At 42.3% G+C, this 12,216-nt stretch overlaps 1 protein-coding gene across 5 annotated transcripts in view; it reads left to right on the top strand.

Annotated features, from left to right (window-relative positions):
• MTA1 (metastasis associated 1) overlaps positions 1-12,216 on the top strand; it is a 142,589-nt gene that overhangs the window by 68,863 nt on the left and 61,510 nt on the right. For all 5 annotated transcript variants that reach the window (XM_077824301.1, XM_077824300.1, XM_077824303.1 and 2 more), the window contains 3 exons: positions 3,754-3,942; positions 4,311-4,385; positions 7,041-7,099. In XM_077824301.1, the coding sequence (XP_077680427.1) occupies positions 3,754-3,942; positions 4,311-4,385; positions 7,041-7,099 (323 nt within the window). The remainder of the gene's footprint in view (positions 1-3,753; positions 3,943-4,310; positions 4,386-7,040; positions 7,100-12,216) is intronic.

Genomic DNA, 12,216 nt, shown 5'->3' with positions numbered 1-12,216 from the left:
TTAATCAAGGTGGGCCATTTCTAGCAGTTGACAAGAACGTCTGAGGGGCGGGGGCGGGGGGTGGGAATAAACAAGGGGAAATAGTTTTACTTTGTGTAATGACCCATCCACTCCTAGTCTCTATTCAAGCCTAAGTTAATTGTATCCAGTTTGCAAATTAATTCCAGTTCAGCAGTCTCTTGTTGGAGTTTTTTTGTTGAAGAATTTCAACAAGAAAACTTCAAAAAAAGACTTGTCAACTGCTAGAAATGGCCCACCTTGATTATCACTACTCTCCTGCTGCTTAAGTGATCACTCTTGTTACAGTGTGTATGGTAACACCTGTTGTTTCATGTTCTCTATGTATATAAATCTCCCCACTGTATTTTCCACTGAATGCATCCGATGAAGTGAGCTGTAGCTCACGAAAGCCTATGCTCAAATAAATTTGTTAGTCTCAAAGGTGCCACAAGTACTCCTTTTCTTTTTAATCTATTAGAGTTCATTGAAGGGGTCAACAAACATGTGGACAAGGGGGATCCAGTGGACATAGTGTACTTAGATTTCCAGAAAGCCTTTGACAAGGTCCCTCACCAAAGGCTCCTGTGTAAATTAAGTTGTCATGGGATAAGAGGGAATATCCTTTCATGGATTGAAAACTGGTTAAAAGACAGGGAACAAAGGGTAGGAATAAAAGGTAAATTTTCAGAATGGAGAGGGGTAACTAGTGGTGTTTCCCAAGGGTCAGTCCTAGGACCAATCCTATTCAATTTATGCATAAATAATCTGGAGAAAGGGGTAAACAGTGAGGTGGCAAAGTTTGCAGATGATACTAAACTGTTCAAGATAGTTAAGTCCAAAGCAGACCGTGAAGAGCTTCAAAAAGATCTCACAAAATGAAGTTTTTGGGCAACAAAATGGCAAATTGAATTTAATGTGGATAAATGTAAAGTAATGCACATTGGAAAAAATAACCACAACTATACATACAATATGATGGGGGTTAATTTAGCTACAGCTAATCAGGAAAGAGATCTTGGAGTCATTGTGGATAGTTCTCTGACGACGTCCACACAGTGTACAGTGGCAGTCAAAAAAGCAAACAGGATGTTAGGCATCATTTAAAAAGGGATAGCGAATATCTTATTGCCCTTACATAAATCCATGGTACGCCCACATCTTGAATACTGCATACAGATGTGGTCTCATCTCAAAAGAGAGATACTGGCATTAGGAAAGGTTCAGAGAAGGGCAACTAAAATGATTAGGGGTTTGGAACGGGTCCCATATGAGGAGAGATTAGAGGCTAGGACTTTTCAGCTTGGAAAAGAGGAGACAAAGCGGGGATATGGTAGAGGTATATAAAATCGTGACTGGTGTGGAGAAGTGAATAAGGAAAAGTTATTTATTTGTTCCCATAATATAAGAACTAGGGGCCACCAAATGAAATTAATGGGCCGCAGGTTTAAAACAAATAAAAGGAAGTTCTTCACACAGTCAATCAGTGGAACTCCTTGCCTGAGGAAGTTGTGAAGGCTAGGACTATAACCAGGTTTAAAAGAGAACTAGATAAATTCATGGAGGTTAAGTCCATTAATGGCTATTAGTCAGGATGGGTAAGGAATGGTGTCCCTAGCCTTGTTTGTCAGAGAGTTGAGCTGGATGGCAGGAGAGAGATCACTTGATCATTACCTGTTAGGTTCTCTCCCTCTGGGGCACCTGGTATTGGCCATTGTCAGCAGACAGGATACTGGGCTGGATGGACCTTTGGTCTGACCCAATATGGCCATCCTTATGTTCTTAAATAGCTGTCTTGAAAACAACAGATTAGTTGGCTGTGTGAAACACGATAACTTTGGAACACCTGCATCTGATCAATTCCAAAAAATCAGGGAATATTCTAGCTATCTATGGGTGAAAAAGATCAGAACAGAAAACTTGGCTATCAAATGTATTGTTCCCTAGTAGTATTTGCTCAATTTCAGTACAGACTGTTCCTTCTCTATTTTGAGTTATTTATAACTAGAGACCTACCAAATTTATGGCCGTAAAAAACACGTCACAGACAGTGAAATCTGGTCTTTTGAATACTTTTTCCCTATATTACACAGATTTCACAGGGGAGACCAGCATTTCTCAAATTGGGGGTCCTGACCCAAAAGGGAGTTGCAGGGGGCTGGCAAGGTTATTTTAGGGGGGTCACAGTATTGCCACCCTTATTTCTGTGCTGCCTTCAGAGCTGGGCAACCGGAGAGCAGCGGCTGATGGCCAGATGCCCAGCTCTGAAACCCTTCCCCGTCAGCCGCAGCACAGAAGTAAGGGTGGTAATACCATACCATGCCACTCTTACTTCTGCGCTGCCGCCTTCAGAGCTGGGTGGCTGGAGAGTGCCGGCTGCTGACTGAGAATCCAGCTCTGGAGGCAGCAGCGCAGAAGTAAAGGTGGCAATACCACACCAGGCCATCCTTTCTTCTGCGGTGCTGCTGGTGGCAGCTCTGCCTTCAGAGCTGGACTCCCAGCTAGCAGCCACTGCTCTCCAGCTGACCAGCTCTGAAGGCAGCACCATTGCCAGCAGCAGCACAGAAGTAAAGGTAGCAGTACAACACCACCTCCTTCGATAATCTTGAGACTTCTTTTTGGGGTCCTTTTTGGGTCAGGACCCATACAATTATAACACCTGACATTTCAGATTTAAATGGCTGAAATCATGAAATTTATGATTCTTAAAATCCTGTGACCATGAAATTGACTAAAATGAGCTGTGAATTTAGTAGGGCTCTATTTATAATAAAGTTCACCAAGTGGTAGTATTGTGATATAAAGTAATGTTTTACAATCATTTGTATTTAATGAGACAAAAAGGAAAATTCAAGCTGTGTATCAACTTCCTGACAATGAGATGCATGAATTTGTTGAAGAGTCTCCAAAGGAAAGTATTGGAAGCCCCAGTGCTTGGGTCATTTCAACTGCACAGGACAAAGCACTGTAGAATAAATCCATAATGCACAAAACTGTAAGAACAGTCAAGGTTCCTAAGGGTGAATAACCTGTAACTTAAAACCACCAAAATTAGGAAATAGAGTAAGGCCTTCACCCTGTATCATCTCTCTCTCTCACTCATCACATCCCTACTCCAAGCAAATTATCCATTATCAACCACAGACAAGGTTAACTCTGCCCTAGTTGGTGTGGTTTTGATTGAGGTGTGTTTGCACTTTGGAACTTAAACTGTTTTTAAGGGATTTTTGGTTCTATATTAGGTTGTAGTTAGTAAGATGCATTGATACGGGTTTTTTTGTTTGTAATGTAATTGCTATTGATTATGAGTAAAAGAAGATGCACGATAAATTTGAGTTTGTGTGGCTTGCCCTCAAAGGCTCCCTCACCTCTGCTCCATTCATGGATGGAATCTAACAGGGCTTTCCCATTAGAGGTTTCTACGATTGTACCATTTCATTAGGTTTTTACATCTAGTGACTGAATCAGATTAGTGCTGGAGTAGATGAGTAGAAATTATGGATACGTGGGATCAACTTTTCCAAAAAAATGCCATTACTAGGTGACCATCGCACCCATTTACTAGTAGTGAATGGTCAGTCTAGGACTGGGGAAGTTCTTACTAATGTATAGTAGTGGAATATTTTACCCCCCTAATTACAGCATGTGGGATATGTATAACACATCTGATTCTTGTCGCTAGCTTCATGTCTAAGCATTTTACTTTTTGTATGCCCATCTTTTGTTAATTTTATTTTTTTTTAAACTTCTGTTTAGTTCCACGCTATGGATACTTTGCACAGAAATGTCTATGACATTTCCAAGGCGATCTCTGCCCTCGTGCCACAGGGTGGGCCAGTCCTGTGTAGGGATGAAATGGAAGAGTGGTCTGCTTCTGAGGCAAATCTCTTTGAGGAAGCATTGGAAAAATATGGAAAAGACTTCACTGACATTCAACAAGATTTTGTAAGTATAAATGGAGGCTGTGCAATTAAATTGTGCTCTGCTCTGGGACTTCATCTCAAACAGAGTCTGAGCTAGAGTGGCACTTGGCCTTTTGTTCCTTGAATGGCCTGAAGTGGAACCAGCACAGCATGATTTTACCTACCCTCTGCCCCACTTCTGAAGTGAAGGCACTGTACTTGAATGGCATTTATTTTATATGGCCACCAAGAATGGTTGGTGCCCCTAATAGGCACTGACTGGCTTCTCTGTTAGGAGGAATTATAGTCTATAAAACACTTAACTGAAAGGCTTCTGTCAAAAGATTCTTGTGAATTTCAATGAGGCACTAGCTTCTTGTGATGACTGTGGCTTTTTCTTCATGTCCCTAGCTTCCATGGAAGTCCTTAACCAGCATAATAGAATATTACTACATGTGGAAAACTACAGATAGATATGTTCAGCAGGTAAGAGAGATTCAACACAGTCCATTGAATTTTAAAAGGAGCTGCCTTTGTCTTTAAAGGAGGAGTATTGCTGCTTTGAACTTCCCCTTGGGAATCAGTCCAGCAGGTGGATTTCACAGTGCTCCAAAGCACTAGAAATACCTCCCTTGCCACAGAAGTCTTCAGCCATCCTATAGAAGTCTGAGAAATATGTGGGTTTGCCATGTGTGTTCCTATCACATATGCCCCTTAATTTCCTGTCTGTTAGAGAAGCTTTCAAATGACTGATTTGGAATTTGTCTCACAAGTGTGGGAAGGGGAACAAAACTAAAATCTTTTTATGTTTTTGTATTTAAGGTCAGCATTAATTTTAGCAGGAAGTTACCCAGGAATTTGTGTGTGAGAGGAGGATGCTGTGTAAAACAGCCCTCCCTTGGCTGTTCCTTACTTCTGCCTCCTCATGGCTCCCAGACTGGAGAACCAAGTGCATGCTGTTCATATGGAGTTGCTTCCCTGCAGTTGGAATATTGTGGGAGGAGGTTGATGCCTGGCATTCCTTAACCCGCACACTTACCAGCCAGTTTTGGCCACTATTTGCGCTCATTTCCTCCATCTTTGTCTAACTGTGAAGATAAGGTGATCCCTTAAATAGTCAGAATACAATACAGAAACATAAAAATGGGTTCTGTAGAAATCTGGTTACTGAAAACTAGCTGTAAGTGTTGGGTAAAGTGGCAGAAAGGTTAGTTGCAAAGGAAGATAAAATGTGGATCAGTGTAGGTATTTCTGATATACCCATCACCATAATATTTAGAAATACAATGAGGAGTCCGGTGGCACCTTAAAGACTAACAGATTTATTTGGGCATAAGCTTTCGTGGGTAAAACACCCACTTAAGATGCATCTGAAGAAGTGGGTTTTTTACCCCTAAAATCTTATGCCCAAATAAATCGGTTAGTCTTTAAGGTGCTGCCGGACTCCTCGTTGTGTTTGTGGATACAGACTAACACAGCTACTCCTCTGATACTTGATGTAATATTCAGATCTAATACACTTACAACTGGATTGTAAAATGGAGTGCTTGAGAGAGAGAAAGTGTACAACAGTCATATTCTGCTAACTCCCTCCAATGGAGACTTTGCCTGAGGGTAAGGATATATGGCTGGGCCACGTGTATTTGGCCTGGATCAGACAGATTACATAATTCACTCACTCACTCTCTCACACACACACACACACATTACCCCTTCCTCCCTCAAATGCTTTTCACATTGACATCCTCAGCTCGCCACTGACTGTCTAACTCTTTCTGTGAGGCAGACGTACACTGATTCCCCCTCCCCTTCCAGCAAGATAAAGAGTTAAGCACTAGGAACATGGGACAATGAAAGAAGTTGGTGTGATGGGGATATGTTGACAGGAACCTATCCTTTTCTTTCTCTCTCTCCACTGTGAGCACCACTGACACAGTAGTTAGCTGCTTCTTCACTGCTATGTGTGGCTGTCATTATGGGGTTAGATACTGGATAGGCACACTTTCCCAGTACTGCTGATAAGGCAGCTGCTTTGAGGGGAATCTGCTTGTCTCCCTCCTTTTGTAAGGTACTCCTTGATTATTCAATGAAAACTCAGCCCCCTGGAAGTGGGGACAAGGTGGCTGTTCTCTGTGAGAAGTCTGTCAACCAATCAAAACTGTGCTGCTCACTGCCTAGTTTATTAGGGTCAAAACTGTATATCTGTCTGCTCTCTTGTGTATCACTGGCCACTGACACTGCCCTGCACCACACACTGAACCCAACAGCTGAAATTAGATCAAAGTATCACAGCCCACAGCAGATTAGATTGTTATGTGCCACAGTCAGAGAATAGAAGGCACCAAGGTGCACCAGTGCCTGAGGTCCCCACAGTGTTGGGGAAATTCTTGTGAGATACAGCCAGACAATCCTGGCAACTGACCTGCAGCCATGTGTTGCAGGGCAAGGTGAAGAACCCCCAAGATCACTGCAAACCCTTGGGTCTAGCCCTTGACCTTAAAATCTCCAATATGTGTGTTTCTGCTTGATTTACAAACTGCAGACCTTTTGTTTACTAGATAAATGGTGTGATAACCCTATGCTACTAACTTATTTTGGGAAGGTCTCAAACACAATTTGTATATGTTATGGAAACAACGCATAGGATAGGTATAGCATCTCCTTTTTGAACAAAAATCTCTTCACATTCTCTGAAACGATGCAGCTGGTCAGGAGATCACTCTGAATAAGATGTTGTACCAGTTCAGGTATATTCTGGTTGGGTATGAGCTAACAAGGAGGACAAGCCCAGAACACTTGAGATCTTTCTTTGAGCACACGCATTCCTGTTGGACTAAAAGAGGATGCAATGAGTGTCCTTTATGAGAAGTTGTCTGACTGTAGGTTTGGAAATGGATTGGTTGAATTCACAGAAGATGCTTTGGTTGACTCTTAATGCCAACAGTTGATTTTCAATGGATATTTCTGTGTCAGAAAGGGAATACATGACAGCCGCTAATGCCAGGAAGTGAATTTCATTACTGTTCATTAACAGATCTGTAGGTGCTAGGGGTTGAATCGCCAGACTCCCAGCTAAAATGGTGTGAACATTCGTCTTTTATTTTTTGTTTTTCACTTTTAACTTTCTCTTTTGTATTTAAGAAACGATTGAAAGCAGCGGAAGCAGAAAGCAAGCTAAAACAAGTGTATATACCCAACTAGTAAGTATCTTTCCTTATTGATGAATTTCCCATTTCATTATGGATGTTTTATATAGTAGCATTCTCCTTTGCCTGGCAGTATGATGCACTGATTTTATTTGTAAAACTGAAATAGAGTAGCCATCAAATGTCCATGCCAGAACAATTAACAAACTGGATTATTAAATAGGTGAGTAAGGAGGAGTTCTGGTTTTGAAGAATAAATTAGCCATCAGTCTAATTTGGATATATGTTCATCACCTGGAATATGCACTCAATAACTCTACCATCTGTTGAGTCCAATGGAAGGCATTGTATTGTAACAGACTGACCAGAAAATGAGCATCTGTAGCTATTTTTACAGCCTACTGGCCAGAGGATTGAATGCACATGTAAATGTCGTCTCTGGCCTTTTAAGTGTCTGAGTTGTGTTTTTCTTACCAGACACACTGGGCAAAATGATGGCTGTTATTAGCCAGGGGAATGCATGGAGCTTAATGCCTCTTGTGCTCTGGGTGGAGCTGGCTAGGAGTGCGCAGCCACTGCTCTTCCTAGTGCCATTATACTGCTGCTTGCACATGCATGGAAGGCAAGGCAAGGCCATGTTCCTGTCTTGCCAGACAACTTGGCCAAGGACTGCTTTAGACAGTGCTGGTGGGCTTCCTCCTTGGACTCCCAAGGTTAAGATTGCCTCGTGCATGGGTGCACTGTGGGTGGAGGGACTCTTTGTGTTCTCTTCACCCCCATATAGCACAGTGACACAGGGCTGGCTATAACTTGGCCCTTAGAATTTTTGAGCCGTTTTAATAAATACAAAATCTTTCTTAGTCTTATTTTTCACATAAAATATGGATTGGTGATTTTGGTAGATCAGGAGTGTAATGGCCAAAAAGGGGTAGCTAATAGTTGCTGAATAATAATAGTTCTCTTCCTCCTCTAGATTTATATATTGAGCTTGCAACTCGATCCCCAAATCCCTGATCATTTTTGTTACTCTCTTCTGAATTCCTTGCAACATGCCAATATCTGTCTGGTAACAATGTCCAAAATGGAATGTAATACTCAGAATGAAGTTGAGTACAATTTTTCTCCCATTATTATTCAGTGGTAATGTCCTTTATGGAAGCTGATACTATTCACGGTGACACAGGATATCAAATTAGACATAAATGCATAATATGATAAGACAGCAAAACAAATGCCATTTTAGACTGAAGATACAAAGGATATTAACAGAAAAGACACATTATTCCCCCTCTCAGTTGCTTTGGTCACATAATAAATGAAATTGTTCATAGTTTTCTGTACGGGTTGGTTAATTTCCTCTATTTGTGTGAACGGTTTGCCTTTTTCCCCTTTTTTCCAACCTCAAACATACATGTGAAAGTATTCTGTTATTTGCAATGACACTGTCATACCGTGCAGGATACATCTGTAGGCTCCTTACTTATATGCTCTTCTTCTGATGTGCTAAGAATTTTAAATACCATGAGCCTCATTCATTAAAATCTGATTCTCTTGGTAAGGGCTGTAACCTCAGTGTGCAGGTGATGGGACTACACACTTGAAGCCTGCCATCACAATTCTGCTTGCCCGAGTGGGGAGAAGCCTATTCTGCCCCATGCTGCTTGATGCATTGTTGAGGATAGTGGAGTTCATTGGGTAGTCAGAGCTGGCTGAAAATTTTCCAACAGAATGCTTATCTGTTGGAAAATGCTGCTTAGATGGAAGAAATGTTCCATGCAAATTGTGTCTTCCCACAGAAGTGTAGCAGGTAAGCTGGTGAGAGCGTGACTGTCTACCTGTTTCCTGCCAGCCTGGGCTCCCTCAGCCCCTGGGCAGTCTGACTCCCAGGGAGCTGGGCAGCACAGAGAGCTGAGCTACCTGGAGAAAGCCAAAAAATTCTTCCAGTTCTCCTGAAATGGAACTTTTCAGAATGTTTCCTCCTGTAAAAGAATTCAAATTTTTTACTCTTTATCCCAATTTGTGGTAATGAATTTTCTCCCACAATCAAAATTTTTCATGAAATTTTACAGCCAGGTCTACCAGTCGGCTAATCTGGGGAAGTCTTTCACACCCCATTCCCTACTCTGCTTGTTACCCTCAGCACAAGCACTCATGCAGCATTCTGGTGAAGGGACAGACGATGGATGGAAGAGTCCAGTCTGCAAAGCAGGGACCTTCAGCTCTGCTTCGCAGATGCCTTTCACCTTCTCCCCTGCACACAATACTAAGGCATGAATGCACAGGTGACTTGAATGGTAGTGTACTATAATTTACATAGTAAGCCTTTAAGCAAGTATAGCATACACTGTCCTCCACTTCTGACCTTCTCAGCATGTATCAGGAAAAGCTGCAATTCTGTGCACAGCCCTCTTCTCTCCCCCAAGGGCTATTACTGCCTGCCTGTCAAATTTCAGATCAAGACATGGAACTGAGACCACTCATGACATTGATGGATGGGTAGAGGTCACGTGCTTGTTCTGATGGATTTTTACTACATTTGGACACTGTGGTTCATTAGGTTATGGCAGGTGTGGGAGGAGTTGCATGGCTCCACTCACGCTGTAGTGATAAACATACTACAAGTACCTAAATGCATAGAAACACAACCTGGTGTGGCATTGGCTGGTTAAACTACTGTGCTCATTTGTGTTTGAAGATTTAACAATAATGATCCATGTTTGTCCTCTTAGGAATAAACGATTGTCACTTGCTCCAATGCTGACAAAGACCCACCTACAAGCAAGTAAAGCTGCTCAGTGTTTGCCCTAGAATTTGACTGCAAAGAGTGATCTAGAAAGCCCTTAGGGAATGTGTGCACTGCAAAACAACAAACACACACATACAAAAAACCGCTGCAGCAATGAGTCTCAGAGCCCTGGTCAACTGACTTGGGCTCATGCTTCAGGGCTAAAAACAGTGTAGATCTTCCTGCTTGGGCTGGAGCTTGAGGTCTGAGACCTTCCCTTCCACCCCCTTGCTGGGTTTCAGAGCCTGGGCTTTGGCTTGAGCAGGAACATCTGCAGTGCTACTTTTTAGCCCTGTAGTTCAAGCCCGAGTCAGCTGATCTGCGTTCTGAGACTTGCTGCCAGGGGTTTGTTTGTTTGCTTGTTTGCACTGAGTGCATGTACCCTAAGTTAATTCAGGACACTTTTCTCTCGGTCTCTGGGCACTTCAGCTGATGGAACCCTAGTTTTCTCTTGTGCTGATAGTGGGAAAGGCACTTGAGAGTTGGTAGGAAGAGAAAATAGAGCCAAAGCTGTGGTGTGTTGTTAACTGTCTGTGGTTCTTCTATGGCCCCCATTATCAAACTAATAGGCAGAGGTGCCTCTTAGTCTTTAATGTATTTATCCCCAAAATGCCCTGTGGGGAAGGGCAGTGCTATTAACCCCATTGTACAGATGGGGAATTAAGGCACAGAGAGACTAAGTGACTTGCCTAAGGCTACACAGAGACACTATGTGGAGCATCAAGTTGAACCTAGATCTTGAGTCCCAGAAAAAATGCCCCCTACCATTGGACCAGCCTTCCTCTCCTCTCAGACATGATTATGGGACAGACACCTACAGTAGATAAAGGTGAACCACCGTTTGTAATGCACAATAGTGCCTTTCACCCTGAAGGAATCAATGTTGTGTATCTAATATGTCTGTCTACTGCACTGCTACAGACTAGGGACCGAGTGGCTAGGCAGCAGTTCCACAGAAAAGGACCTGGTGGACGAGAAGCTGGATATGAGTCAACAGTATGCCCTTGTTGCCAAGAAGGCTAACGGCATTTTGGGCTGTATAAGTAGGAGCATTGCCTGCAGATCGAGGGACATGATCATTCCCCTCTATTCAGCATTGGTGAGGCCTCATCTGGAGTAGTGTCCAGTTTTGGGCCCCCCACTACAAGAAGGATGTGGAAAAATTGGAGAGAGTTCAGCAGAGGGCAACAAAAATGACTAGGGGGCTGGAGCACATGACTTATGAGGAGAGGCTGAGGGAACTGGACTTGTTTAGTCTGCGGAAGAGAAGAATGAGTGGGGATTTGATAGCTGCTTTCAACTACCTGAAGCGGCAGAACAAGGAGTAATGGTCTCAAGTTGCAGTGGGGGAGGTTTAGGTTGGGTATTAGGAAAAACTTTCACTAGGAGGGTAGTGAAGCACTGGAATTGGTTACCTAGGGAGGTAGTGGAGTCTCCTTCCTTTGAGGTTTTTAAGGTCAGGCTTGACAAGGCCCTGGCTGGGATGATTTAGTTGGGGATTAGGTCCTGCTTTGAGCAGGGGGTTGGACTAGATGACCTCCTGAGGTCCCTTCCAACCCTGATATTCTATGATCCTAAGGAATACAAAAATAAATGGCAAAATCAACAGCATTGAAAGAATATTTGAAAATGAAACTTGTATTTCACTGAGTTTGAGTCACGTGTGCTATAGAGTAATTCCTCCAGGAAGTTTAGTAATGCCACGCTTCTTGTACTTTCATTATGCAGTCTGTTTTCCTGTGAGGTGCTGAATACAGGGACAGAGAAAACAAAAAGACAAGGCAGTTGTAGGCAACAGCTAGCAAATAATAGGAAGTTTTGATCCCTTATTTCTGTACATAATAAAGAGTTGTCTTGAAACTGGTCTTGCTCATCAGTAAGATACAACATCAGCAAGAAATATTCTCATTGGTATATGTATTAAATACATTTTGAATAGATTCCATGTAGAGCTCTGCAATGGGACTGGGATCCTGCGGGTCACAGAGGAAATGCTGCCGTAATAACAGGAGTGAGTAAAATGTACTTTGTTGCAGGTAGGGTTGGGTGGGCAAAAAAACCACTGCAGGACAACACTAAATGTCTCGCATGTTTGTCATAAATAACATTTCAGCAATGTAAAGCAAGTTTTTCCTTTCTCTCTCTCTCTCTCTTTTTTTTGAATAAAGGTTTTAATACTTAACTTTAAGTGAGGGATAGAAAGAGATTTGTCGTCTATTCTAACAGGAGTTGAAGTATGTTTTTTACATAGTTTATGCAAGATTTGTTCTTTTAGTAGTAAAAATCGTCTGAATTCAGTTTTTTTTACTTTATATACCAACCTTTTTTGTGGGATTTAAGGTTTTCGCAGGTGGGAGCAAAATAGAAATGTAAGAAGCAATGCAGG

Source organism: Eretmochelys imbricata, chromosome 8 (assembly GCF_965152235.1).
Source record: "Eretmochelys imbricata isolate rEreImb1 chromosome 8, rEreImb1.hap1, whole genome shotgun sequence".
Taxonomy (NCBI): domain Eukaryota; kingdom Metazoa; phylum Chordata; order Testudines; family Cheloniidae; genus Eretmochelys; species Eretmochelys imbricata.
The sequence above is the reverse complement of the archived record's forward strand: the minus strand, read 5'-3'. Positions and strand labels throughout refer to the sequence as shown.